Consider the following 26,871-nt stretch of genomic DNA (forward strand, 5'->3'; position numbering starts at 1 on the left):
TGTGGAGCCATCCACTCCTGAAGGGCCTGGCTCTGACCACGGGCCCGAAGTCGCTGTTGTTGGCCCCGAGACTCCTTCCTTCCATCCCGGGCATGCGCACCAGGGACTGTGGGGTCCCCAGCTTCACCCCATATTTTCCGTTCAATCTGAGATTCAGCTTGTGGCGGGGTAAACCAATCACTAGCGCGACTGTGAGAAACTCCGAAACTTCTTCCATCAGGGTCTATAAGTACCACCAGATGGACATCTATCAGTAGTAACTCCTGTTATCGCGGTGCCAAAAGATTCTTTAGTAATACCATATTTGGCACTACATGATCTTGCACTACCTTTTTCTATGTTTCAGCCTTAGAGGTCAAAACAGCATCCATCGCAGCATCCATCCGCAGCCCTCACCAACGAGGCACAAGCCGCCATGGCAACCAACCTCAAAAGTCAAGACCAGCCCGCCGTCGCCGTCGACGCAGCCATGCACCAGACACCCGTCCCCGCCCTGCAGGTCATCCAGCGCCTTGAGTCCGTCTGCAGCACCAGCAAGCGCATGATCCAGCTGTACCTCATATGCGGCGTCATGTCCCTGGGCGCCACCATGCTGGGCTTCGATGGCTCCCTCATGGGCACCATGCTAGCCATGAAGTCCTTTCAGGACCAGTTCGGCGCCAAGATTGTCGGCATCAAGACTGGCTACATCTCCAGCATGTACCAGATCGGCTCCGTCTGCGCGCTGCCTTTTATCGGGCCCCTGACGGATACCTGGGGGCGGCGGTTTGGCGTGGGGACGGGATGTGTGCTTCTTATTATGGGCACCATCATTCAGGGCACGTCTCGTGCGCTGCCGCAGTATCTGGCGGGGCGTTTCTTCCTCGGCTTTGGTTGCTGCATTGCCAACGCCGCGTGCCCGTCGTATGTGGTCGAGATGGCTCACCCTGTGTACCGCGGCGTCATTACCGGCCTGTACAACTGCTGCTACTATCTAGGCTCCATTCTGGCCGCGGTCACTCTCCGCGGCAGCGCCGGCTACGCAGGCAACAAGTCGTGGCTAATTCCCACATGGATGCAGCTGGTGTTCCCCGTCATCGTCCTCCCGGCGGCCGTCTTCTTCCCGGAGTCACCACGCTGGCTGTTCGTCCATGGAAAAATCGAGCGCTGCCAGGCCGTCTTGACCAAGTACCACGGTAATGACAATCCAGATTCGCTGTACGTCCAGCTGGAGCTGCGTGAGTTCAAGGAGGAGCTGGAGCTGAATGGTGCGGATCGCCGGTGGTGGGACTACCGCGTCTTGTTCAACTCGCGAGCAGCCGTCTACCGCGTCCTTCTGTGTGCTGTGGCCGTCCCTGCTTTTAGTCAGTGGTCGGGTCAAGGAAGCGTGACTTACTTCTTGCCGGCCATGCTGGCGTCCACCGGCATTGACGACTACACCACCGTCCTCGATATAAACATCGGCATAGCGCTAACTAGCGGCGCAGCAGCTTGTTGTGGTGCCAGTCTTTTAGACCGTTATGGTCGCCGCAAGATGCTCATCACCTGCTGCGCGGTCATGGGTCTACTGTGGGCCGGTCTGCTGGGGGGCACTGGCGCGTACTACACTCTACAAAACAGCGACGCAGCCAAGGCATCCATTGTCTTTGTCTTCCTGATCGGGATTGTCTTTTCTGCGGCCTACACGCCTCTCCAGGCGCTTTACCCAGCCGAGTGTCTGTCCTACGAGCAGCGTGCCAAGGGGATGGCATTCCAGAACATGGCTTCCAGCGCGGCCGCGCTGGTGAACCAGTTTGCTTTTCCGATTGCCATGGAGGATATCGCGTGGAAGACCTATTCGGTTTATCTAGCTACGTGTTGGGCTGAGGCGATATACTACTACTTTATCATGGTGGAGACAAAAAACAAGACGCTGGAGGAACTTACCGACATCTTCAAGAGTCCCAACCCGAGACTCGCATCGCTTGTTCCAAATCCGCAGGTCAATGAGGCAGTGGCACAGGTGCAAGGTGTCAGGACTGTGTAATTATATTAGTTTCATGAATTTTATGTTGCTTTGTTCTGCCTAATGATGTAGTATCGGCCGGAGTGGCCCCGATTCCACGCTTTTTATCCGTACGTGTTTCGTATTTTTTATCTATACACCCTATATAAACAGGATCTAGCTAGCATATTATACCTATTCTATTAATATAACTACTATATTCTAGTTTTTGTGCGAATCTAGTATAATAGTAACTATAGATAATATAAAAATAACAACCACATAAGTATAATAGTAATAAACTAGCATATACCATCTAATATAAAAGAAATCTAACTCTTTAATAGAGGGTCTGACTGTGTTAAGAAGCTGAAATTGATCATCGCAGCTGGGGTGGATTTTGTTGATCCTGCAGGCTCGAACTCCATGTCCGTGGTTATCATGGATAATGCATCCTTCCACCACACTGAACGAAGCCTGAATGCGGGAGTTGAACTGGTATCTGCCACGCCCCTGGTCATAATACTGAGGATCCAGTAACTACTAGATAACATCAATAATATAATCCCAATGGAGAGATATATAAAGATGACAATAATCTTGTAATATATATATATATACTTAACCCCCCTTAAAAGACACTGGCTCTCTTCATCTCCCCCTCCCCTACGACCACATCGTGCCCAGTTGCAAACCATCCAAGCTCAAACTCCCTCCTGGCGCGTCCATGCCAATATGGGAATATCAATGTATCATAGTCATCAATTGCCTCACCGGTCTCTCGTGCTGCGTTTATTATATCGGCTATCTCCACCTGCACCGTTGCACAGTGCTCATGGATAGCCAGTTCTGCACAGGTTGCTGGTACCTTGCCACTTGCATCGACAACACCTGCACCTAAGCTGCCTAAAACCCTGGCAACAACATCCTCGGCCAGGACCCGGGTGGGAGTAAAGGTTAACGTGCCCTCCCACCCTCCCTTCGTAGGAAGACAACGCATCTGGCGAGCGATGGACCGGCATTTATCTAACACAACCTGTGGCGAAGTGGGCTTCAGGATTCTGTGAGCCGGCCGGTGCGCAACACTAGGGATGCCGAATTCCGCCGCAGCCCTCTGCAACAGCTGTTCACTGGCCCACCTGGAGGCGAGATATCCTTCTTTGCCGGTTGAAGTCGGGGTGGAGCCTTCCATGGCCATGCTCGCGAGTCCGCCGCTGGAAATGAAATGGATAGGGATGCGACGATCGCTGGCGAGAGCGAGGGAAATCAAGGTCTTGGTACTGGCGACGTTGGCCTCTCTTACGACTTGGTATTCGTCCCAGACGGAACGGTTGGCTCCGTTGTGGATGACTACGTCGGCTGTTGCGGCTAGCAAGGCGAATACCGCTGCATCAAGTCCCAGTTGTGGGCTGCATAGATCGCCGTCATGCAGCTCTAGCTTGGGAGAAGGAGCCGGAAGAGTGCGTTTGCTGCCAACTCTGGAGCGGACGGCGACTGCGTGGATGTGAGCCACCTTCTGGTCAGCGACGAGGAGCTGCAGGATCTCTCTGCCCAAGACGCCGGTCACTCCGGTGAGGACGACGGTAATGCCGCTCCTCTTTGCGTATGTGCTCGGGGAGGCTGCAGGTGGCAGCTGCAGCTGAGCGGCGAGAATGTCGTCGATGGATGTTTCAGCTTCCCAATCTATGGCATTCGTTCGCCTGGCAGCTTCGGCTGTCACAGCCATCGCACCTAGGGTGCTGTTCTCGAACAGTTCGACCAGCTGCACGACAGCCTCGAATCCCTCACGAAGCATTGCCTGGAGCTTGACCAGCAGCACAGAGCTCCCGCCTACCATGAAGAAGTCGGTCTCGCTGTCGATATCGGAGATATTGACAAAGCCTTCATCATTCAGGACCTTGCTCCATAGATCCCGCATGGCGGATTCCGCAGGCGTCAGTAACGTACCATCGGCATTGGTGAAGCTACTGTTGTTCGCAGCCTTTGGAAGGGGCAATGACTCTACCGCTCTGCGGTCGAACTTGCCGTGTATATTGAGTGGAAGTGTGTCGACAGGAACGAAAACAGCGGGACACATGTACTGCGGCAGCGGAAGACGAGTCTTCAACTGGTGCAAAAGCTGGTCCACGTCGCCGTCAAACTGCGAAGTGAAAACAACGTGAGCAGCTAGGAATCGGTGTTTATCTCCACGAGCAGACACGACGACACGGTCCAATAGCCCATTGGCAACTTCAAGAATGGTGCTTTCGATGTCTCCCAGCTCTATACGAATCCCACGAAGCTTCACCTGCGTATCGCCGTCAAGCCGGCCCTCGATGACCAGACTGCCGTCGCTGAGGAGATGGCCCCGGTCGAAGGTTCGATATGCTCTTGTCCAGCCCTGGCTGATATACTCGGGGCTGGCAAAGGGGTTGCGAATGAACTTCTCTTCGTTCAAGGCGTCCATATTCAGATACCCCATGCAAGGCCCCGCGCCTCCAATGAGGATCTCTCCGGAGACTCCGCGTGGTACGGATCTCATCTTCTTGTCGACAATGTAAACACTGTAGTTTGGCAGAGATTCGCCAACGGGATATATATTTCCTGGCGGCGCTGACCCTTCATCTCTGTAGTCGATCTCCGACTTGTGCGAGGAGATGGTAATTTCGCCGGGCCCGTAAGAGTTAAACAGGCGCAATTGCGGCAGCTCCAGAGCTCGGAACCTTTGCGACAGCGAACTTGTGAAGTGCTCGCCACCGCCAAAGGCAAACGTCCAGGACGAGGCCCGGGAAAGCGAGTCCGAACCGTATTGAAGCCAGGTGGAATATTCCGACGGCGTGGCTTTGGTGTAGGTGATCTTCTCGTCTACTATAAGTTTCGTCAGCGAGACTGGATCTCCGCGGAGGGAGCGCGAGACGACGACGACACGGCCGCCGTTGCAAAGCCCAACAAGCATCTGATCCAGCGAGTGGTTGAACGTCATTGCCCCTTGCTGCAGAACGGTCTCTGCACCAAGACGCCATCGAGTCGTGTATCCTTCCACTTCGTTTCGTAGACTAGAATTTCGAAGCTGGATGCCCTTCGGCCGGCCCGTGGTGCCGCTGGTGTATAAAATTGTACATCGGCCTTGGGGCTCGGATTTGTTTTGTATTACAGCGGAGATATCAGTCTTGGAATTCTGGTGGGAGATGTTGAGAACGTTCGCGGCTGGGAAACCAAGGGCTTCGACCTCCGCCGCTGTATCATCCTGGCAGACGATGACGCGCGGCTGGCAGTCCTGAACCATGCTTGCAAGTCGCGCAACGGGGTTCCTCAGGTCGAGCGGGACATAGACCAGGCCGACCTTCCATATTGCCAACATACAACACACCCAGTCCGCGGTGGGCTGCATGAATAGACAAACCGATGATCCAGGGGCGATGCTAAGCTCGAGAAGTGTGGCTGCCAGCACGGTGGTTCGGCCAGCCAGCCCCTTGTAGGTGAACACCCTATCTTCGGTGTCCTTTACTGCAATACGGTCCGGATATTTGTCCGCTATATCGTCTATTCTGCGGGAAATAGTCTCAGGCCATGCCCTCGCCAACGTCGGGCCTTTCCCGAGTTTGATGGCGTGTTCGACTTCAGATTGGTACATTGGTGCCTCATCGACTGGTTGACTGAAGTCTGCTGCCAGGACTTCAACAAGATCCATGAACCCACGCGCGATGAGGTCCGCCCCCTTGCGATCATACAGCGAGCTTTGCACCCGGAAGTTGATTATAGCGCTACCGTCCGATGACTCCCCGATAAGCAGCGTCAGGTCATACGCCGTTTGGGCCGGTTGGATTTTTTCGGCCACCATGTCAATGTCTCCAAGCTTGTAATTGTCACCGGTCTGCGGTTGCCAGTCCATGAGAACCTGGAAAAGGGGGCTGTACGCTGTTGACCGAGCGGCGCCCAGCTCATCAAGCAGCTTATCAAAGGGGACGTTTGAGTTCTGAAGGGCTTTGTAGGTCTTGTCCCGCGTTCCAGTGAGCACCTCGCTAAATAACTGATGTTCAATGCTAGCCTGAAATCGCAGTGGCAGCAAGTTTAGTAAAAAGCCAACGATCCCCGCGTTGGCGGCATCAAACCGGTTTGATTCCGCAACGCCAATGCAGATGTCGTCAACCCCGGTGAGGCGGGCGAGGAAGATGCGGAGAACAGCTAGGAAGAAATGGAAGGGGGATGCCCGATGCTTTTTGCAAGATGCCTTGATCATACGCATTGTCGAGGGCCCGACATCCAACCGGATATCATGTAGATCGTATCCCTTCAGCGCCTGCCGTACCCTGGCCGACGCCATCGGTAGCAACGGCAGAGGATCCGGGATATTCTCAAACTCAGTCTTCCAATACGTGAGCTCCACGTCCATCTCTCCTTTTTCATATGCCGCCCGTTGTGCGGTACCAAAGTCCGTATACTGTCTCGGAACGCGAGGAAGGGACCGTTTCGAATATGCTAGCCCTAGCTCACCCAGGAAGATATGGAAACTAGCCGCATCCAACGCCATATGGTGCCACCCCATAATAAGAAAGGATGTATTGGCGGCCGTAGTGATGAGGCGAATCCGAGCAACTTCTCCGTTCTCCAGATTGTAGATATGGTTGCGAATACTGGCAACCTGGGACATCACGTCTTCGGCGTCTCCTACCCGACACGTTTCCAGCTGGAGAGGCGAACGTTCAAGAATAGCTTGATAGGGATTCTTTCCCTCATCCGTCTCCGTCAGATAACATGTTCTAAGCGTTTCGTGCCTCATGCCGACGTGGCGGATGGCGTTTTCAAGGTCTGCTACTTGTGGTGCAGTGGCCATTTTGAACAATAAGGTCACGTTGTGTGAAGTCTTATCCTCGTGGAATTGGTTGAGAAACCAATATCGCGTCTGTGCAAAGGATAGTCTCTGAACTTTGGTATATACCATCGTCTTTTCATTCTTGTTGTTCTTGGTGCTTTTATTGTTGTTGTCCGAGAGGGAGTCGCTGTCCGATTGAGACGAGGCAGGGGAGGTATCGCTCGAGGGGTCCGACAGCCCTGTGCTTGGGGTAGTTTGCACGGTAGACACTGGGCTGCTGATAGGGGAGCCAGTATCTAGAGCAGGATCCCCGTCCTTGTCCACCGTCCCTTTAGGCTGCTCGTGTTGGAGCCCCGTCAGCAAAGCTGAGTTTGCTGTGGCATGATCTGTAAGGTCGCCAATGGATGCACCACCAAGGAGCTTCAAAGTTGGGATGTCGACGGACAGCTCATTCGAGAACCAGGTTCTCAAGTCAATGGCCACAAGGGAATCAACCCCAAGCTCAACCATCAGCGTACTTCGCGTAATGACCTCATCGCTAGAGACCTGAAGCCTCTGGCGAATCTCGCTTACCAACATCCTCTCGACTATTTCCCCTGCTTCCTCTAAATTGGATGCCGATTCAAGTTGTAACTCGGCGGCTTCGCCATGATCGATGGATTGTCGAGATATGCCGTTGGTCTGGGGAAGGATAAAGTGCCAGAGACTTGGAGCTTGGACCCAGGGCACCCCCTGTTGCTGCTGCGGGGAGATATGCCCCAATCCAGCAATAATCTCAGGGTTACAGCTAGTACTCATGGATGCAGCCAGGATAGCCTCAGCGAGGGACTCACCGAGGTCACGTTCAGACATGGGGAGCCAGCACATGGAGTCATCAGAGCCGGCGAAAGAGTTGTTACACCCGATGCCACGAATTTCTCCTGTATGGATTATACTACCCGCTAGTCCGCGTATTCTGCGCCGTTCAATAATACTAGACATAAAGGCAGTCAAAGTAGAGTGACTTGCCTGGCCTGGGTGGCCTATCGAGCCCACCGCCGAGCCGAACAAGATGAAAAAATCCAAGGTATTGCTTGAGAACGCTTCGTCCAATTGAAGAATGCTCTGTACGCTTTGATCTAGCGTGCCCTGCATCTTGTCCATTCCCATTGCGGTAGAGGAGTCATCTGTAGGCAGAGCCGTCCCGCTGATTACGCCTGCTACAGGAGGCAGTGTCTCGCAAACCGTGCGGTGTAGATTCTGTAGAGGCGTTGCTTTGCTCCAGTCGCTGGCGCGTGCTTGTTAGCTAGTTGACAACAAACGTGTTTGGCTCAGCCCACAATTATGGATGGTATAACTCACATGGTCATAGCTATCACTGTAGCTCCAGCGGTCAACATCTGGCCCACCCAAATTTCGTCGACATCAATGGGATCTTGGGCCGCTATTGCTATCGTGCCTGCACCTTTGCTCACCATCCACTCACAGACAGACCGGCTGGTGGCATCCGGTAGGTTGATAACCAAATAAGTTTTGTCTGGGAGCAAGCACATATCAGAGCTCGCTGGGCGGACTCTTGCGTGGATAGCATCTGTGCTGGTCCAGTCTACAATCCTTGCGCCATCAGACTGGACTGGAACGCAGGGAAGGCTCTGAATGTCTAGTGTATCAACCTGTCGGGCGGAAACTAGTTCCAGGGCAAGCTCTCCAGCTACTCGTAGCAAATTGCCTGCTGTGCCTGTCTCGGGCGATGCGTGTAGATATGTAACGGACAGGGGCCGATAGCAGGAGTCCATATGTTCTTTCAAGACATCTTGCGCCACCAACGACCTGAGACGCGCGAAGAACGAATTGGAACTTGCACTCATCTGTACAATCATCGAGAGATTCTGTGGTAGTTGGGACTTGAGTGCGCGTCCGGTGCTCATTTCGTGAAACAGTATAGTGTCAGACGAGGCCACGGCCGGTTCGACTGTGCTGAAAATGGGGGAAATATCTCTGTCCGGGGCCAGGCGCGAGACTGCTCGCTTGAGAATCTCGCTGGCTTCATGAAGAAGGATAGTCGAATGAGGCCTTGCACGACTGACCAGATCCACGGCTACTAAACATTCCACAGAAGCTGACAAAAGACAGGAGGCGGCGACGTCTCCTGGAACGTCGCACGGTAGTGTCAATAAGGAGGGCGTGGATATGAAAGACGCATGCTGCTCTGACAGACCAAGCAAGCGTGCTCCATTATTTGTATCGCGCCCGATGACCACATGTAAGTAGCCAAATGCCCCTACTCTTACGGCGGTGCAAGTGGAGTACTCGGCTCGGATTCTGGTACAGGACTCTATGGCCTTGTCCTCTATGCGCCGACAAATTAAGTCGACGTTATAATCGGTATTGACTAGATGGAGGCAAGATTCACGGGGGTCAAGCTTGTTGTAAATGGGTCGGCGACTGGCCACATACCGTTCATTGGCCGAGGACTTGTTCATGATGCGTGGGATGTTCAAGATTCCATCCTTAAGCAGGAGCTCATGCTCCACGCTCCACACATATCTAGCTAGTGTGTAGTCATTGTCGAAGTCGACATGAGCCAGCTGCATCAGTGCAGTGGATATAATAGACGATACCTTGGCTGTGCTCTCACTGGCGTCAATCTGCAGGTGTTGGTAATGCTGTCCCGGATTCTGGTATGTGAGTGACCGAAGGTAGCCCTTGCTCATACCCTGAAAAGGGCCTGAGCCTGAAATCCAAAGCATACGGTCTGCCATCTGGGTGAGGAGTTTAAGAGAGCTCCAGCTCTGGTCCGTCAGGTGTTCAAAGAATGGCCTATCTAAATCGGCCGTATTCACAACGGTTGTCGCATCCGTTACCGCCGAGAAATCGACTGCCTCCAAGGTATCATGTTGACTTACGCGGTGGAAAAGGGGTGTGAGCGTGCTTTTGAGATCTGACATCAAAGTTGTCGTGGCCTGTCCCTCTCCACCTACGAGGAGCAAGTGATCCAACTTCGGAATCGACAACGACGAAGCATTCAGGGGGCTCTGAAGCAGATTGATGGTATCGTCTACAGCCTGGGAAACGATAATGGAGAATGGCCGGAGTGAAGTGGAATGGTCTGGGGTGATTGTCTGGATTTGAGAGAAGCCCACGCTCGTCAGGAGCGAGTCCCATTGAGTTGCGTCGACCATTGGACCCCATTGTCGACCATCGTCTGCGAGCCACCAGCCCTCAAACCCACCGAAGATGGTGGAGATCCGGATCACGTCCTTGTTTGTTCCCTCCATGAGAAGCAGGTAGCCACCTGGCTTTAGAAGACTGCGGACATGTGCCATTGTGTTGCGCAGGGATTTGGTGGCATGCAGTACATTCGAGGCAATGACCAGATCATAAGAATGCTCTTCAAAGCCCTGCGCGTGCGGGCTTTGCTCGATATCAAGCACGTTGTATAGAAAACGATCTGCATGATCCTGGAAGGCCCTCTGGGCCTCGCTGAAGAAGCCCGCTGAAATATCTGTGAAAGTATATGAATGATATGACGTATTGATTTCATCGACGACTGCCCTGGTAGCAGACCCCGTTCCAGCCCCGATTTCCAGGATCTTCATCCGTGGGAATCGGAAAGCAATTTGGCCGGCGACGTGCCCAACATGCATGTTGTATGGCGCAAAATCGGCGGATGTCCTGTACAATTCATCGAGCAGTCCATCCTTCCTCAACTCTTCCAACATGGTGGTCTCGAAACGGAAGAATCGTAGGAGATTGCTTCCGACGACTTGTATGATCTTCTTGTCGATCGTCGAGACCAGCTGCGGCTGCTGAAGCAGTCTATCCACGATTGAAGCATCGTCGTTCAGCCACGCACGCCGACAAGAGCGATGCAAGGCCGACTCGGTCAGCCCAAGCACATGGTCGACCCAGGTGGCGAATCTGAGACGGTGCGAGTCAAATCTTGCTCGGTCCGTCGCCGTGAGCTGCTGGCTTACATTCTTGAGGTAAAACAGCGCGATTCGTTCCAGAAGCTCGGACTGTTCCTGCGGCGCCTTTTCGTGTTTATAGTATGGCACTGAGGCATCGGGGTGAAGAGGTCCCCATACCGTTTCGGAGAATAGGAGACGATCTTGCATCGCGTTGACAGTCGTCAATGGAGAAACGCAAACGCCCTCCATTTGCATCAAGCCCCTGCCATTTGAATCGAAGAGACCGGCGTCTCCGATGATCCCATTTGGAGCATGGTCAGTGACAGAGGCGTCAAACACAAGTTCCTTAGCAGCCCTCGGGGATCTGACTCCGAAAAGACTTGCATTCATGACTATCCTGCCGATACCCGTGGGGATATGAAGCGTGTACAGCTGTCCGTCTCCAGGTGCACCCACAGACGCGAGCAATGCCTGCAGCAGACACTCCATAAACGCAGGGTGCAGTGCCAGCGTAGACGTCTTGTCTGCGCCAGCGTCGAGCATGCGGCCACAGGCGGCATTCCCTCTTCTTTCAAGTGACGTTATGCCGCGGAAGACGCCGGAATAACCGTATCCCAACCCCGTTAGATATGAGTAGTACTCGTCGACATCCACGCTGTGCATCCTGCGTGTGCTCAACGACCTGGGCGCCAAAAGGTCGTGGTCTGCTGTGCCAACCGTAACCCTAAGTTTACCCGAAGCGCAGGGTCTCAGAACTCCGCCAATATCGGCATGACAAGCAAAGGACGTAGACATGCAATCACTGTCCAAATGAAGAACCTTTTCCAGCGCAAAGAGGATCTCAATACCAGCAGACGTGCCGCTTATCGGTAAAGCTGTTTCGATCCTGAAATCTTGAACCTCCACCAGCTGAGTCTGCCTCCCTTGTGTCATAATCTGGGCAGCCTCGAAGGCCATGGCAATATAACCAGCTGCAGGGTAGACCTCCTGTGCCTGAATACAATGATCACTCAGCCACTGGATTTCCTCGCGACGAAGATAATTACGCCAACGCCACTCCCCGGCTCCAGCGTCCGCACATAGCCTGCCTAGAATCTGGTTGGGCGCCTCCTTCTGGTGGAGAAGAGACCTTGAGACTCGAGGTTCCGCCCAGAAACGGTTGGAATGGTTAAAGGGGTAGGTAGGGAGGTCCTTGACAAAGCCGAACCTCAGAGACCGTTCGAAGAGCTGAGCGTAGCTGTCAACGTTGCATGAATTCGGACCCAGATAACTCCAAACAGAGGCTATTGCTGCCGCCACCGTCTCGATCGCATTGTCACCACGGCTAAGAAGCCCTACATAGGGCGGGGGCTCCCTGCTTGAGCCTTCTGCAGCGCAAATAGTTTGCACCGCTGGTCCTTTCAGCGCAGGGTGTGGCCCTACTTCTAGAATCATGTCAAACGGACCACTCGTGGAGACAGCCTCTGTCATGGCTGGGCCAAAGAGCACACTCCCACACATGTTATCGACCCAGTATTGGGCCTTGAGTTCATCTAAATTCCCGGAGGTAATTTCTTGGCCATGGTGAACACTGGAAAACCATCGCCGCGAGACTGGCGCAAGGGGCCTGATATCACATGCCTTTAATGCCTGAAGGTAGGGCTCTGCACATGGAGCCATATGCTTCGAATGGTAGGCTGTATCAACACGAAGTACCCTCGCAAACTTCCCGTCACCCTTTAGCAAACCTTCCGCTTCTTGAACTGCATCTGCATCGCCGGACAGAGTAACACTGGAGCTAGAATTGACCGCTGCCACGCCAAGTCGCCCGTGAAACTCAGGTCGCATGCAGAAGGCGTCGGCCTGCTCCCTTGATAAAGTAGCAGCCAGCATGGCACCTGGTTTTCCAGCGACTCCTGCAAGCCTGGCAAAGCGACCCCGGAGATGAGCAATCCGGATTGCTTCCGAAGCCGTGAGAATGCCCACTGCATAGGCCGCTGCAATCTCACCAGACGAATGCCCAGCAACGGCATCAAAGGTGATACCTAGGGCCTGCAACACGTTGACAAATACGATTTGCACAGCAGTGCAAAGGGGCTGTGATATTGCCGCCTGCTGTACCCTCGAAGACGTTGCTGGTCGGCACAGCTCTTCAAGGAGAGAAAAGTCCGGGCGGTATGCAGCAGGTAGCTGGTCCAGAGAGGCCTGCAATTCACCAACCCATCGTCTTGCTTCTGGCGATTTTAATATCAGATCAAGGCTCATTGCAGGCCACTGTGCTCCCTGTCCGGTGAAAACGCCCATAATACGGCTCCGCCCTGCGCTGGGCCGCGATATGATCGTGGACGGCGTCTGTGATTTCCTTACCTCCAGTTCTCTACTGAGTTGGCTCTGCAGGGCTTCGACGGACGACGCATATGTGATCCATTTATAGGGGAAGTTGGATCGTCGACATAACAGTGACCACGCGAGGTTGTTGAGGTCTAGTTTATCATGGGTCATTATGAAATCAGCGTAGCTTTCCAGGACGGCGCCAAGGGTCTTTTCAGATGTTGCAGAAAATACAAGCGGTAGAATCACAGGGGTATTGCAGTCTCCGTGTCCAGGAGCTGCTATCGCGTGGTAGTTGGGGGTTTGCTCATAACTCTCCAATATCACATGGGCATTTGTGCCGCCGAATCCAAAGGAGTTAACTGAGGCCCTTCTTGGACTACCAGGACAGAGGTCTGGCCACTCCTCCATTTGCCTGGGAACCTGCAGTCGGTGTGCAAATGGAGCTATCTTGGAGCTGAGAGAGTCAAGGTGCAGGTTCGGGGGGATTGCCCCGTGCTGGACACACAAGGAGGCCTTTATCAGACCTGCAAGTCCGGCCGTGGCCTCGGTGTGGCCGATCACCGTCTTTACGGACCCGACATATAGCCCATCCTGCTCCGGAGACGAGGTTGAATCCCCGGAGAAGAACGCCGAGTAAATCGCAGCGGCTTCCTCCGGGTCGCCTGCTTGCGTTCCTGTTCCATGGGCTTCGAAGTACTGACATCGTTGCAGCGGATTGCACGGGTCCAGCCCGGCTTTGATATAAGTAGACCGGATGAGCTCGGCCTGGGATTTCCTTGACGGCATTGTGATTCCCGTTGTCCGCCCATCCTGATTGATACAGCTGGCCCTGATAACACACTCGATTGGGTCGCGGTCAGCAATGGCATCAGAGAGGCGCTTCAGGACCACGGAAGCGACACCTTCACCCCGTGCGTACCCATCAGCTTTGCCGTCCCACATACGGCTGTGGCCCGTCGGGGAAAGCATGTTTAGCTTAGACTCGCTGATGTAGACATTGGGCGCCAGGATAATATTAGTCCCAGCCGCAATAGCCATGCTACACTCCCCATCGCGGAGAGCCTTTACCGCTAGGTGGACCGCCACTAGACTGGACGAACACGCTGTATCCAGGGTCACCGATGGTCCATGCCAGTCGAAGAAATATGAGGCACGGTTTGAGGCAATCGAGCGAGCTATCCCGCTTGCCGTGTACCGTGGCAAAGCATCAAGGTCCCGGAACATAATGCTTGCATAGTCCTCATAGATGAGGCCACAGAACACACCCGTCATGGACCCTTCGAGGCCGTGCAGCGTCTGACCTGCTGTTTCCAGAGCCTCATAGATGGATTCCAGCAGGATCCGTTGCTGCGGATCGATGCTTTCTGCCTCGTTGGCCGAGATGTTGAAGAACGAGGCATCGAAGCACCGCACGTCCTCCTCGAGGAAGTAGGACTTTTGTGTATTTGAGGTTCCGTGGTTCAGTCCATTCTCGTGGTAGAATGCGTCGGCATTGAATCGATCGCCGGGGACCTTGGATGAAAGATCGCGTGGCTCCCGCAGGAGATCCCAGAGGCGAGAAGGAGATGATGAGGCGCCTGGAAATCGGCAACCGCTTCCAATAATCGCGATAGGCTCTTCTACAGACATAGTGCGTGTATACCCCTGGTGTCTGACTTAGGGTTAACAGTGTCGACGAAGAGAAAGAAGCACGAGATCTTTATGATTTGCAATAACTTGGTAGGAATCTTTCTCAATTTCTACCGACGTGAAAACATTTCGCCACGTCTGGCAAAGGCCCCCAAGGGTAGCCTGCAAGGCGACACCCCTACCTACTTGATTGTGCAAATCAATTTCTAGATGTGGCAGATGCTGTCATTAATAGAGTGGCATTGCAGTGCTCCATGAACCCTTGAGCCAGAATCGGGGTTGGAGCCCGAGCTATTAAAATAAAACAGCTGCAAGGGTTATGGCTGGCTCTCAGAACCTCTCCAATGGTCGAATTTGGTGACGTACTTCCTGGCCGTTGATATGGAGCGGTGTGGTGGTGTCTTTTTTCCCAGATTCCCATGGCACTCTTACCTAGGGTTACCATACTGATCCTTACGCGTCATGTATGTAGCATTCCTGAACTAGATTTCTGCTCGGTCTAGGTGGTCACAAGCCTAAATAATTGGTCATACTTAGGGGGTGCTTGCTTTATACAAAACACGGGAATCGTGCATATAACCTGTCTGTTTATCACTGTCGTCGACTTTCAGTTTTATCTCACAAGCAATGAAACAAACCATGTCGTTAGATTTCACCTCGATCCCGGTTCTCGACTTCTCTCAGACCAAGTCCCCGGCCACCAAGCCAATCTTCCTAGCCGAGCTCCAAAATGCTCTGGTGAAAGTGGGGTTCTTTTATATCAAGAACCATGTCATCCCTGAGGACATCCAGACGGAGTTGATACGCCATTCCGTCCGGTTTTTTGATCTCCCGACAGAGAAGAAGCTGGAGGTGGACATGGTCAATAGTAGACATTACCTTGGCTATGTGAGAGTGGGGAACGAAAAGAGCTCCGAAAAGATTGATTATCGCGAGACCTTCACTGTATGATATTCGATATTTCCTGTTATTGTCTCTTGTTTGACAAAGTTGCTTGCATCATTGACATCGTATTTATAGCTCGGAATGGATAATCCAGCCCCTGGTCCTGATGAGCCATTATATTATAACATGGTAGGCCCCGGCCAGGTAAGCGTTGATCGCAACCGGTTCTTGTGCCCGAATTCAGGGGATCAATACTGACGATTGGGCAACAAAGTGGCCAGATGAGTCGAGTATTCCGGGCTTTCGTCAAGCAGTGCGTAACTATCTCTCCGCCGTGCATCGTCTGGCGGGCGAGTTCAAAGTTCTCGTGGCAGAAGCCCTTGACCTAGAACCAACAGCGTTGCTGCGGTTCTTCAACGACCGTCCCGGGGATAGGTTCAAGTTGATTAAATATCCACAGCCATCATCCATCAGTTCCAAGGGCGAAGAAGAAGGCCAAGAGGGGTTCTCAGGGATAGGCCCACACAAGGACGGAACCTTCCTGACCTTCCTTCTCCAGGGGACAGCGCACAGTGGGTTAGAAATCCAGAACAAGAGGGGCGAATGGATCCCTGCTCAACCCATCCCGGGGACACTGGTAGTAAACATCGGCCGGATGTTTGAGGCTTTGACTGGCGGAATATGCACTGCCACCACGCACCGCGTCAATCTGAGGGAGGAAAACTTCGTGGATGAGGCGGGGAATTTGCTGGGTCCGCGATATTCGTTCCCGATGTTTCTGCCGTTTCGACTAGACCTGGCCGAATCCGAGATGCCGTTGAAGATGCCGGACCATATTGTGGATTCGGTGAGGGGGGAGAAGGTGGAATCAGATGCAAGAGGCATGTCTCAGGCAGTTTACAATGTGCAAGTCGGAGATGGTGTTTTTATGGGCAGTGCCATTAAACATCCCCGTGTTGCTCACAGATGGTACCCCGAAATCCTTGCTAGGTCTCAGGCAGCCAGTATCTAGCTTGCTGGGAAATAGCAGTTCACTTTACTCACGGCACAAGTGCTTAATATCACCTAGCCAAGTAGCCAAGTATTCTATTAAGGAGCGGAATCTTCGATGATGTTCTGCCTACAACTCCTAGATCCTGATAACAAAGATATGCACGACCCCTTTGCCTAGATAAGATTGTTTGTTCCAGAGGCAACCACTGGTGTGTCATATAATAGGCAGTTCACTTGACAACAGGGCTAGATCTTAATTTTGCGGAGAGAATCGCGACTCCTTGACTGTATGAATGCCCTTGGAACCTTTTGTCAGTTGACCGCTACATGGGCTGCTAGGAAATACATGAAGATGCTGATGAGCATGCGTGTGTACGTAGGGTCCGTGAAAGGGCTATCTGGTGGGAGCGGTGATGGATTGTTACACGGCATGCCTTGCATTTCTGAGCTCCTAGATAATCTCAACACGGGCCAATTATTATTTCTGCATGAGGATTACGCGTGTGATGAACGCGATACCACCTCAAGTAGCCAATATATTTTTCTTTTTTGTCTTTTGGCTGTATTGCTGCGTTACTTGGCTTGGTTGCATCTACCATCATCTTCCCAGCCCCTTACCGTGGCCTTTCTGTACACATAGGTAGCAGAAACTCGACGGTATCGATCATACCCTCCCTGCCCTCAGCTTCATCTGCCAGGCTGACTGCGTGAAAATAAATAGCTAACGGAAAGCGCCGAGCCACAGGGATGGCTGGAAACTTCACGACCAACAAAAAAAAGAAATCAAATCGTGTTTGAATATTCCCACCAGATCTTTTCTTTCCCATATAATCGCTTGCTCTCTCATCCATCTATCCGTAACCATGCCCTCCTTTACCATTGGAAAGCCCCCACCCATTCTGGACTTTTCCGCATTCTATGCAGATGACAGCCATGGCAAGGCGAAGCTGGTCGAACAGGTGCGGGACTGTTGCTTGCATAACGGCTTCTTTCAAGTCACCGGCCATGGTCTGCCCCTGGATCTGCAGAAACGTGCCTTGAGCTGTGGCAGACGTTTCTTCCTTCTGCCGATGCAAGAGAAGCTAAAGCTTGATAAGAGTAAGCTGTTGCGCTTGTTGATTTATACAGTGTTCGGACCAGAATCACAACTGGAAGCGCAAGCTAATGCCCAGGTGAATAGAACAGAACAAGTACGGCCGGGGCTACGAGGCAGTCCGCTCCTATCAGGCCGAACTTGGAACAGACCCGGACTTGAAGGAGGATTTTTCCATTGGGCGTGAAATCCCCAAGGATCATCCATCTTGCCTCCAGGGAAAACTCGGCTGTGGACCCAACCTGTGGCCCGAGAATATCGACAACCGCGAAGAGTTCCAGAAGACGACAATGGAGTACTTCAACTCCGTGTATCGTCTCGCCGAAGATATTGTTACCGTTCTGTCTCTCTCGCTCGGATTGGACGCAAACCACCTTGACGGTCTTAAGAACGAACCCAGAGTGGGGGTCATGAAATACCAGTATTATCCGCAGCTTCCGGAGGGCGCAGATCTCGAGGTCACCCGGGGTTTTGGCGCCCATACCGACTTTTGCCCCTTGGCTATTATCCTCCAGGATGGTATACCCGGTCTCCAGGTTCTGGATGAGCCCACAGGTGAGTGGGTAACTGTAAGTTGGAAATAACCCTGCCAAGTCTCTCCATTTATCTCCTACTGACCCTGCCTGTGTGTGCATAGATTGAACCCGTTCCAGGAGCCTTTGTTGTCAATCTGGGAGAGTCATTCACGGAATTGACCAACGGCCAGTATAAATCCAGCATCCACCGGGTGATCAACAACCCGGACTCGGATCGTCTGTCCGTCCCTTTCTTCTTCAACGGAGATCCGGACTATCTGCTTGCTCCCCTGCCCATCTGCCAGGGGTCTGGAGACGAGGCGAAAACCCCTCCGCGCACCATTCAACAGTTGGTGTTGAGCAGGGTGCAGGAAAGGTATGCCCGTGTACAGAAATGACAGAATGGCCAGTGTTTTTAGGGTTTGGTCCATTGCATGTTAGGATCAAACATCGAGATAAACTAGCTATATGACTGGTCGTGTTAATGCTGTCACTTTACATCACTTTATACTGGAAAATAAGAGTTGTTATTTATTTAAGGGTGAGAATATTGCAGGAAGAGCAGAATCCTAAGTAACCCAACAGATTGTAGGTATCAGGTAATTAATCCATGAGGGCCATGACGTGGTAGCTAATTTAGTGCATAAATTACTAGGTAGGCATAGCTTTAAACGAACGCCATAAGAAAGACAGTCCAGATGTAGAATACATAGAAATACTGTTCGACCATAAAAACCACTAGCGGCATTAGGCCGTCTTCCTAATTGCGTTATATGCCAACAGAATAGTGTATTTATTTCTTCTAGGGCAACGTAGCCTGCTGTTATAGCACTGTAAGAGCATATCCATCATGGATATATGCCCTTCGAGGCTACGCCCGAGTCGCTGAGAAATACATCATCCGAATCCGATCATCCTGCCCAACCGGCCGCTCCTTACCGTTCATCATATCGTCAAGGACAAAGGATGAAGTCCGAGACTCCACCTGCCAGTCGCCTTTGCTGGCCCCCTCTTCCTTCCACAGCTTCTCGATGGTGGCCTCGCTATGCCCAAATAATTCCCAATTGGCGTTTAGCCTAATCGAACCACCCTCTTCAGCGCCAACGTGCCTACCAAACACAAGAGAACCCTTGCGGTCGCGAAGCAATTTCAACACCTTTGAGATGATGATTTTCTGCTGGTCGTAGCTGAAGAGATGGAGAAAGGCCCCCATGTAGATCATATCGATCTTACCGTGCCATTCCGGTAGGAACTCCCCATCGAAGATACTCTGCGAGTAGAATCGTGCCTTCAGTGTCTCCTTGTCCCGGAAGAGCTCGTAGCCTAGATCGTGAAACTCCGCGTGAAGATCGACCCCGAGCAGATTGTCAGAACTAGCCCCGTCAAAAACCAGCTTGCGGAGGTCCTGACCGAAGCAGCAGCCCAGATCGAGCAGGGTTTGTCCCGCCGCGAGTCTTTGGAGCACGTCCGGGTACACGGGGCAAAGGTGAGCTCCGAAATCGATGAAGCGGAAGACTCCGATGCACGGATATGGGTAACTGGAGACCGGGGCAGACAAGTCAGAAAGTAGCATTGTGCGGTGTTTTCTGGGACCTACATATCCCATGCCTTCTCTCGGACATCATGAATATGTTTCATGATCTGTTCTTGTGGGATCCCCGAGTATTCACGGAATAATTCTGCAGTTGTCTCCGGTAGCCAGGTCAAGGTTGGATGATACCAATCCACCTCGCGTGAGTTGGACCTTTTCACTGTCGGCTCCGCAGTTGCAGAAGAGGGTGGGATCTTAGCATCAACGGTCATTTTGCTGGCGGGAATGGGGATTTCTGTGCTCTTGAAGTTTTCTTTACTTTGAATATTGAGGGGGAAATTGGAAGTTTCTCAGAAGCAGATATTTCCAACAAGGGAATTTTTGAATATCAAGTGCAGTGCCGGAGTACTGTAATCCTCTGCAGACACCTGGGAGTCAAGTGTGCCATCTTATCTCAATATAGACGCAAGGAGCAGCAATGTAGGCCTGTGTGCTAAGAGCCATGGTAACCTCGCAATTCCAAGTTCTACCTGCATTGCATGCAGGTAGGGTTACTTTTTGGATTTACCTTTTGCCCCATGATAGTCGGCCAGCCCTTATGGAGCAAGTGCATGGGATTACACTCCTGGTTTATTGCAGGATAGAACACCCTTGCCGAGAGCCCTGTCGAGAAGTATTATTATCTTGCTACAGTTATTTCATGTCGATTAGAGCTAAAGTATTTGTTAACACCTCCCTGCTTCACCTTGAGCAACACTATTGTTATTTCACCTTAGACTTGCAAACGCTTTGGCATAATGGGGGCTCCAGCAAAGCAACAGGGCTTTCCAAATGACTCTTTCTTCAAAGAAATTCTCAGGAGGGCAAAGTTGTCGTCCTCTGATGACTGGTTCATTCATGACCCAGCCAACAATATCAAAACCACATACACGCAGCTCCTGCAGGATGTGTTGACTTTCAAAGCCACATTGCGCAATTCACTGTCTGTCGACACATTACGTGGCCTGGACAGTTCCGAGGAGGAAACTGGATTGAATTTCTTCATCTTCGCCCCTTCCGGCTACTATTTCCTGGTAGCGTTTCTTGCCGTCCTTGCCTTGGGAGGTGTAGCGGTTCCTCTAGGTACGTGCTGCTTGTTGGGTTATTATGTGCCATGGTCAATCCGAACTGACAGGGAGATTCAAGCCCACAACATCAATGTCGAAGAAGCTTCCTATCTTCTACAGAAATTCCGTGCCGTCTGTCTGCTGTCCACGCCACAGCAGCAGAGTACTATTCAGAAAATCCTAGCCCACGCCAATAAGGCCAACGGGGCCACCCCGTTGAGCGTGGAACTCCCTTTCAAGGATGAGACATCCACCGATGATACCACCGCATTGAGAATTGATAACGATACCGGCTTCCCCCCTGGCCGTGCCGCTACACTGGTAAGCCTTCTCCCAGCCTTTTTCTGGCCTTTCACAGTCCCTGGCCTAACGCTACCAACAAGATGTTCAGCTCAGGAACCACCGGTCCGCCCAAAGGCATCGTCCACTCCCGACGGTACTGGTGTGCGTTGGCCGACAGCTCGGCGCCCCGAACATCGGCTGAGGGCTCGTTGTCTCTAAGTACGCGCGCCATGCATTGGACCGGGGGTCTTCGTCCCGACGTGCTTTCTCTCTTGGGAGGATGCCGGATCGAATACCTCAACGATAGACCCGTCAATGGCAGCGCGCTGTGGGAACGGCTGCGAAAGAAAGGGGTCACGGCGCTGGCGTTAAACCCGATCATGTGGAATCGTATGAAGCAGCACTACGACGATAATCTTTCCGCACTCCCCACGGAGGAGCTACATGGGTATGTCTCTGCGGCTCGAGCTCTAGACATGGCGTCCTCGGTTGGGGGCTTTGTCATTGGACCAGTGCAGCTGTTTTGGAGGAAGATGTTGGGAAATCGTTCGTTACAGATCTTCTATGCCACGACAGAAGCTGCGCCGATTATGTTGCAGCCTTTTGGGGCTAATGAGGATAGCGATGAGGTGCGATTGCACCCCCCCCCCCCGGTGCCGGGGCCCTAGACTAATGCGAACTTCAGCGTGTCATCGGCACTCCTTGTGCCAATGTGGAAGTCAAGTTATCTGAAGGCCACCATGGAGAAATCCTAGTCAAAGGCCCGTTCCTTTTTTCCTGGTATCCCTCCCCCTGAATCATCCCACAACGCGCAACACGCTAACATAAAGCTAAGCTACTACGAGGACGAGAAGAAAACACGAGAGGCATTCGACGAAAACGGGTTCTACAGAACAGGGGACTTGGGCCATTTCAATGGAAAGCACTACATCATCGACGGTAGGGAGTCGACCGACAGTAAGTCACCTTAGGGTTTAGCCAACATTCAGACCGGACCCTGGGCCGCTAACTAAACCCAGTGATTCAGTTTTGCTTCTGGAATATCCCCGGCCTTGAACTGCAAAGCCATATTCTCTCCTTGCCTTATATCGAAGAGGCCTATGTGCTGTCGGTCCCGGACATCCAAGTCCGCACGCGGGCGGCTGCTCTGATCCGACTCAAAGGACCCAGCAAGAAGCTCCCTCTCCATAAGCTGAGATCGGACCTGTCCGCCACCATGCCCCTCTACAAGCTCCCTACACTCATGCGGGCCCTTGATGAGCATGAACAATTCCCCATGACTGAGTCGGGGAGATTGCAGATCAAAGAGGCACTCCGGATGTACTTCCCGCAGACCGTGAATGAGCGGATTGAGGACCTACCTCCTCAGGTCGAGGTGTGGGACATCACGAAGGAAGTCTCAGATAAGCCCCTGCGTCCGTGGGACTGGTCTGGGCTGCCGTTGGAGCTGATTCCTCGCTGAGTGTAGAGGGCGGTTAGTGCAAAGCATTTGTGCTGTCATACAGGGCAGCCCTTTAGCAAATATATATTGAAACCGAGTGACCGTTTTATATTTCCCAATCGCTTGGTAATGCTCAAGTCCTCATCTCATGGACCGTGATTGTATTAGCAACACCGCCTGTTTTCTTAATAGACTGGACGTCCTCCTTCGCATGCAACTCTAGTTGCTGGCACACTCGCTTCCACGTCACTAGCGCCACCTGTGTTGGCGCATTTATCTCGCCCGCTGGAAAACAAATCGGTCATACCGGTGAGTAAATGAGAAGAGGCGGTAACAGCATGTAGCAGTATACTCTGGCAGAGATACGCAGAACAAGATGTCAGCTATTACCATGAGGGATTCACTGGGTCGTGCAAGATTGACACTGGCGGGTCTTGTGGGTGAGGTGGCAAGCTGCCCACTGGCATAACGCAAGGGATATGTATTGAACAGAATGCTACCGCAGTGGCTCCTGCAACCTGTGCCAATATGATGCTGTCTTCGCAGCCACCCACCTCATGATGGCACCCTGTTCAAGGGCTATATTACACAAGCTCAATTCTACCATCCAGCCCCCTACCGCATCCATGATTGCGCGAATAAGCGGTAGATATTGCAGTTACCCCATGGACAGCGTGGTCGAGACGGCGACGGGACGTTCTGTAATGGATAATAGAATACCGCGAGTCTTACACCTTTTCCCTGTCTTTGATATTGTTTTTTCTTTACTCCTTACCTCTCTTAGGCATAACAGAAATGGCATGGCTCCCACCAAGTGCTGCCACCTTCGAAAGACGACGTACGTCGGCTGTAGGAGCCGCTGTTGGGTGACATTCGACTTACTCTGCCTACCCCTTGAATATTGTATTCCTAGACTTCAAGACGCAGGAAATTGGGACATTCCATCCTTCCATGCTTCCCGTACGCCCCTTCATAGCCCTTGTATTCTCTCTACCGCAGGTGAAAAGAAGGAAATCGGCCGTGAACCCTTTGCCAGCCACCAGCACGCCATTGAACCCTTACTTTGCATAGCAAAGTGAATATATTCGAAGAAAATGCATTCCTTGATATCCAGCCCTTACATTGAGAACCATCATCACCCCTACGTGGGCAACCGCCAACGACAGGCCCTAGCATATGGCTGTGATTTTCTTCTACTCTCAGTTCGGTCAGGAACCGGGAATAATTAGCTAGTTAATGTAAATATATGGTTAATGTATCAACCAGATAGCTGCCATCGTTTTCTGGCCAACGCTTCTTCGGGTTACCAGTCAAAGGAAGACCCGCGTCTTTGAAGTTTGGCGAAAGACGCCGTCAAGCAAGATTTAAATCATGGATCCTGCAGAATTGAAAGAGGTATAACTAAAGCGCCCAGCTCACATTCCACACATTTTGTAATAACAACTAGGCAGGCAGTTAGTACAGTGCTAAGGGTGCTAGTTCGTGGCCTAGAGAAATCTGAAAAGGACTTTGAGGCTCTATCAACCGGAGATGCCGTGCAAAATGGCTGTTTTCCCAATGGGGGGGAACAGCTCCTGGCTTATCTGAACGACCCTCAACACCTCAAGCACCTTCTTGGACTTTCCCTTCCGCAGTCCGGAAAAGGACCGGGTGCAATCGAAGCCTGCAGTGAGGAGATCCTGAAATATTCCGTTAATACGGCATCGCCGACCTTCTTGGACAAGCTTTGGTCAACGCCATCAGTTCCTGGAATCGCCGGAGATCTTCTCATGTCAGTCATCAATAGCAATGTTCACGTGTTTCGAACATCCCCAGCCTTGTCTATGATTGAGAAACATGTCGCCCAGGAGTTAGCCCAGACTTTCGGTCTCAGGGGCCCGTATTCTGGCGGCATCAATGTACCAGGTGGAGCCGCTGCAAACCAAACTGCCTTGCTTGTTGCGCGTAATACGCGTTTCCCCAGCTCCAAAACAGCAGGACTGCATAATATGCAGCGAAGGGTTGTGATATTCGCCTCAGAAGCAGCCCATTTTTCGATAAGAACGGCGGTGCAGACTTTGGGGTTAGGAACAACATCACTAAGGGAGATTGCTACCTGTCCCAATGGCTCCATGGAAGTTTCAGCGCTCAGGGCAGCTCTTCATGAAGCTGCTAGCGCTGGCGAAATACCACTAGCAGTTTGTGCTACGGCGGGCACAACAGTACGAGGGGCGTATGATCCATTGCAAAGTATTTCTCAGCTCTGCAAAGAATATAATGCGTGGCTCCATGTTGATGCCTGTTGGGGTGGTGCGGCTATCTTCTCTCCGAGGTTTCGAGACAAGCTCGCTGGAATCGATCAAGCAGATAGTATCGCATATAACCCCCATAAACTGCTTGGAATACCGCAAATATGTTCCTTCGTTCTCGGTAGGGACATGCGGACTTTCTGGTATTCTAACAAGGTAGATGCAGGCTATTTATTCCACCAGGACACCACGTCAACATCATCCAAAGCGTGCCAGTCAGACGGCTGCAGAGCCACGGCAAACGTGACACCTGTCGATGAACACTTCGATTTACAATACAAATGGCGAGACGCGAATCATATCATTGCCGCACCCGACCCAAACAAGGTATACGATCTGGCATCTTTCACTCCTCAGTGTGGTCGCCGGTCTGATGCAGTGAAACTTTACTTTCACTGGCAGTACTATGGTAGAGACGGCATTGCGAAGCAAATTGATATAGCCTTTGATACGGCGTCTTATCTTGCTCAGCAAATTGCGAGCCATTCTTGTTTTCGTCTCCTAGGCGATGTTCAGGTGCCTGGACCACAGGTTTGTTTCTACTACGCCGGACGGATGTATAAAAGGATGGCATCCCACGATGATGAAAAGCACCAGAACTCTTACTTTACACACCTCCTATCGTCTGGGCTCTTGAAGAGGGGTTGGATGATCGACTATGCGCCAGGATCTGATAAAGAAGGCGAAGTTGGCGACTTTCTCCGTGTTGTATGCAACCGCAATACAAGCTTGTTGGTTGCGGACGGACTCTTGAGGGCCCTTTTATGCACAGTAACAGAGGATTTGCATCTTTGAAACCCTTTAGGAGATTGGGGTTTAGAAGGCGATTCTAACTATATATCAGAGCTTGACATCTTCTGATAGCAGTCAACACAGAATTCCTATTTCCATCGTTTCCAGTAATCCTAAGGATACAGTATCAGCTGGAGAAGCTCCAACTCCATGCCTTTTATCTATACACCCTATATAAACAGGTTCCACCTGGCGTGACTGATCTATCCTACTTTTTTATAAATAAATGGCAATGGCTCCTGGGTTTCTGCTGCCCTCGGTAGAGGGGAGGTATTTGTAAACAAGACTGATGACCGCCCAGAGCCGGCTCGCACCAAGAAGACAGTGTTCGGTGTATTAAAGAACGAGCTTGCAAGGATATGCTGCTCTCGGGGTCGATTATACCGAGCCATAGTAAGCATTGCCCGAGGAATTCAACCGTTCCCCGCAGTGATACCCGTATCTTGTGATCTTATTCTTGTCACGGTGCGCTAGGATGTACAAGTAGCCACGCCCGCCATGCTTCATCCTCCTGTTTCATGCCGTTACTCTGGTCAGTATGAAATTGTTACACCTTTGGGCAGCTTCGAGCGCCTCATGCGCGACCATTGCACGGGCCAGTCTGCTAAGCTCTGACTTCCAGGTCGACATCGACGACGTCACTGGTGCACTCGTGGGCTTGCGGGATACGCAAGGCAATGGGTCGTTCATGAACTGGGTCGGCTCACCCACGGATACTCCCTGGCTGCCGCTTGGGAGCCGATGGGGACTTGGCTTCGCGGACCTGGGCCCTGATTTTCTTCATCGATTTTACTGGCGTGATCCGCAGATCTCTGCCAACACCAGCCGAGCGAGCCATGCTGTGTCTTACACCGCCGGATCCTTAAGGTTGGATGTCGACCGATATCTGAGTGAAGAAGACGGGTCTTTCACGGAAAGATATACGTTTGTCAACAAGGGAAATGAGTCTCTGAACCTGGCAGAGGCCAAGAGCCATGCTATCGCAGTTTACACACCGTTTAACGACCACTACACCAATACTTCGGACGCCATACGCAACCGCGCGCATGCCCACGTATGGGCTAATGGCGGAGCGAATGCGTGGGTCAAGATGGATCAGATGGGCGGATTCGGCCGCAATCTGGGACTCGTCTTGACCAAGGGCTCCCTGGCAGGTTACAGCATTGAATCCCGCGATATCGTTACCATGTCAAACACTCGCGGGGTCTTCCTCTTGCATCCAACCATTCCGACGCTTCAACCCGGAGAATCCGCGTCAATCGAGTGGACTTTATTCTAGCACAGCGACTGGGGAGACTTCTTCGAGCAGTGTGCGGAGCGGTCTAATCAGTTCATTCGATTTAATATCCCAGCTCACA

The 26,871-nt window shown here is 52.1% G+C and overlaps 8 protein-coding genes across 8 annotated transcripts; 6 read left to right on the forward strand and 2 right to left on the reverse strand.

Annotated features, from left to right (window-relative positions):
* Positions 1-415: 415 nt before the first annotated feature.
* APUU_71245S (uncharacterized protein) lies at positions 416-2,005 on the forward strand (the record flags this gene model as incomplete). The annotated part of the gene is made up of 1 exon (XM_041696207.1): positions 416-2,005. One exon carries the CDS (start codon positions 416-418, stop codon positions 2,003-2,005), a length of 1,590 nt encoding a protein of 529 aa, XP_041561861.1.
* Positions 2,006-2,594: 589 nt separating this feature from the next.
* Positions 2,595-14,587, reverse strand: APUU_71246A (putative hybrid PKS-NRPS biosynthetic cluster; the record flags this gene model as incomplete). Its single annotated transcript, XM_041696208.1, has 2 exons — positions 2,595-8,022; positions 8,097-14,587. The coding sequence occupies 2 exons, from the start codon at positions 14,585-14,587 to the stop codon at positions 2,595-2,597; spliced, it is 11,919 nt and encodes a 3,972-aa protein (XP_041561862.1).
* A 627-nt stretch (positions 14,588-15,214) lies between these two features.
* Positions 15,215-16,484, forward strand: APUU_71247S (isopenicillin N synthase family dioxygenase; the record flags this gene model as incomplete). The annotated part of the gene is made up of 3 exons (XM_041696209.1): positions 15,215-15,532; positions 15,608-15,676; positions 15,747-16,484. The coding sequence occupies 3 exons, from the start codon at positions 15,215-15,217 to the stop codon at positions 16,482-16,484; spliced, it is 1,125 nt and encodes a 374-aa protein (XP_041561863.1).
* Positions 16,485-17,328: 844 nt separating this feature from the next.
* APUU_71248S (isopenicillin N synthase family dioxygenase) lies at positions 17,329-18,471 on the forward strand (the record flags this gene model as incomplete). Its single annotated transcript, XM_041696210.1, has 3 exons — positions 17,329-17,563; positions 17,646-18,127; positions 18,196-18,471. 3 exons carry the CDS (start codon positions 17,329-17,331, stop codon positions 18,469-18,471), a joined length of 993 nt encoding a protein of 330 aa, XP_041561864.1.
* Positions 18,472-18,944: 473 nt separating this feature from the next.
* Positions 18,945-19,876, reverse strand: APUU_71249A (class I SAM-dependent methyltransferase; the record flags this gene model as incomplete). The annotated part of the gene is made up of 2 exons (XM_041696211.1): positions 18,945-19,611; positions 19,671-19,876. The coding sequence occupies 2 exons, from the start codon at positions 19,874-19,876 to the stop codon at positions 18,945-18,947; spliced, it is 873 nt and encodes a 290-aa protein (XP_041561865.1).
* Positions 19,877-20,401: 525 nt separating this feature from the next.
* Positions 20,402-22,454, forward strand: APUU_71250S (class I adenylate-forming enzyme family protein; the record flags this gene model as incomplete). The annotated part of the gene is made up of 6 exons (XM_041696214.1): positions 20,402-20,726; positions 20,790-21,031; positions 21,094-21,621; positions 21,678-21,772; positions 21,828-21,949; positions 22,012-22,454. The coding sequence occupies 6 exons, from the start codon at positions 20,402-20,404 to the stop codon at positions 22,452-22,454; spliced, it is 1,755 nt and encodes a 584-aa protein (XP_041561866.1).
* Positions 22,455-23,804: 1,350 nt separating this feature from the next.
* On the forward strand, positions 23,805-25,516 carry APUU_71251S (pyridoxal phosphate-dependent decarboxylase family protein; the record flags this gene model as incomplete). The annotated part of the gene is made up of 2 exons (XM_041696215.1): positions 23,805-23,828; positions 23,885-25,516. The coding sequence occupies 2 exons, from the start codon at positions 23,805-23,807 to the stop codon at positions 25,514-25,516; spliced, it is 1,656 nt and encodes a 551-aa protein (XP_041561867.1).
* Positions 25,517-26,051: 535 nt separating this feature from the next.
* APUU_71252S (uncharacterized protein) lies at positions 26,052-26,792 on the forward strand (the record flags this gene model as incomplete). The annotated part of the gene is made up of 1 exon (XM_041696216.1): positions 26,052-26,792. The coding sequence occupies one exon, from the start codon at positions 26,052-26,054 to the stop codon at positions 26,790-26,792; it is 741 nt and encodes a 246-aa protein (XP_041561868.1).
* Positions 26,793-26,871: the final 79 nt, after the last annotated feature.

The sequence above is a fragment of the Aspergillus puulaauensis genome, chromosome 7 (assembly GCF_016861865.1).
Source record: "Aspergillus puulaauensis MK2 DNA, chromosome 7, nearly complete sequence".
NCBI lineage: Eukaryota > Fungi > Ascomycota > Eurotiomycetes > Eurotiales > Aspergillaceae > Aspergillus > Aspergillus puulaauensis.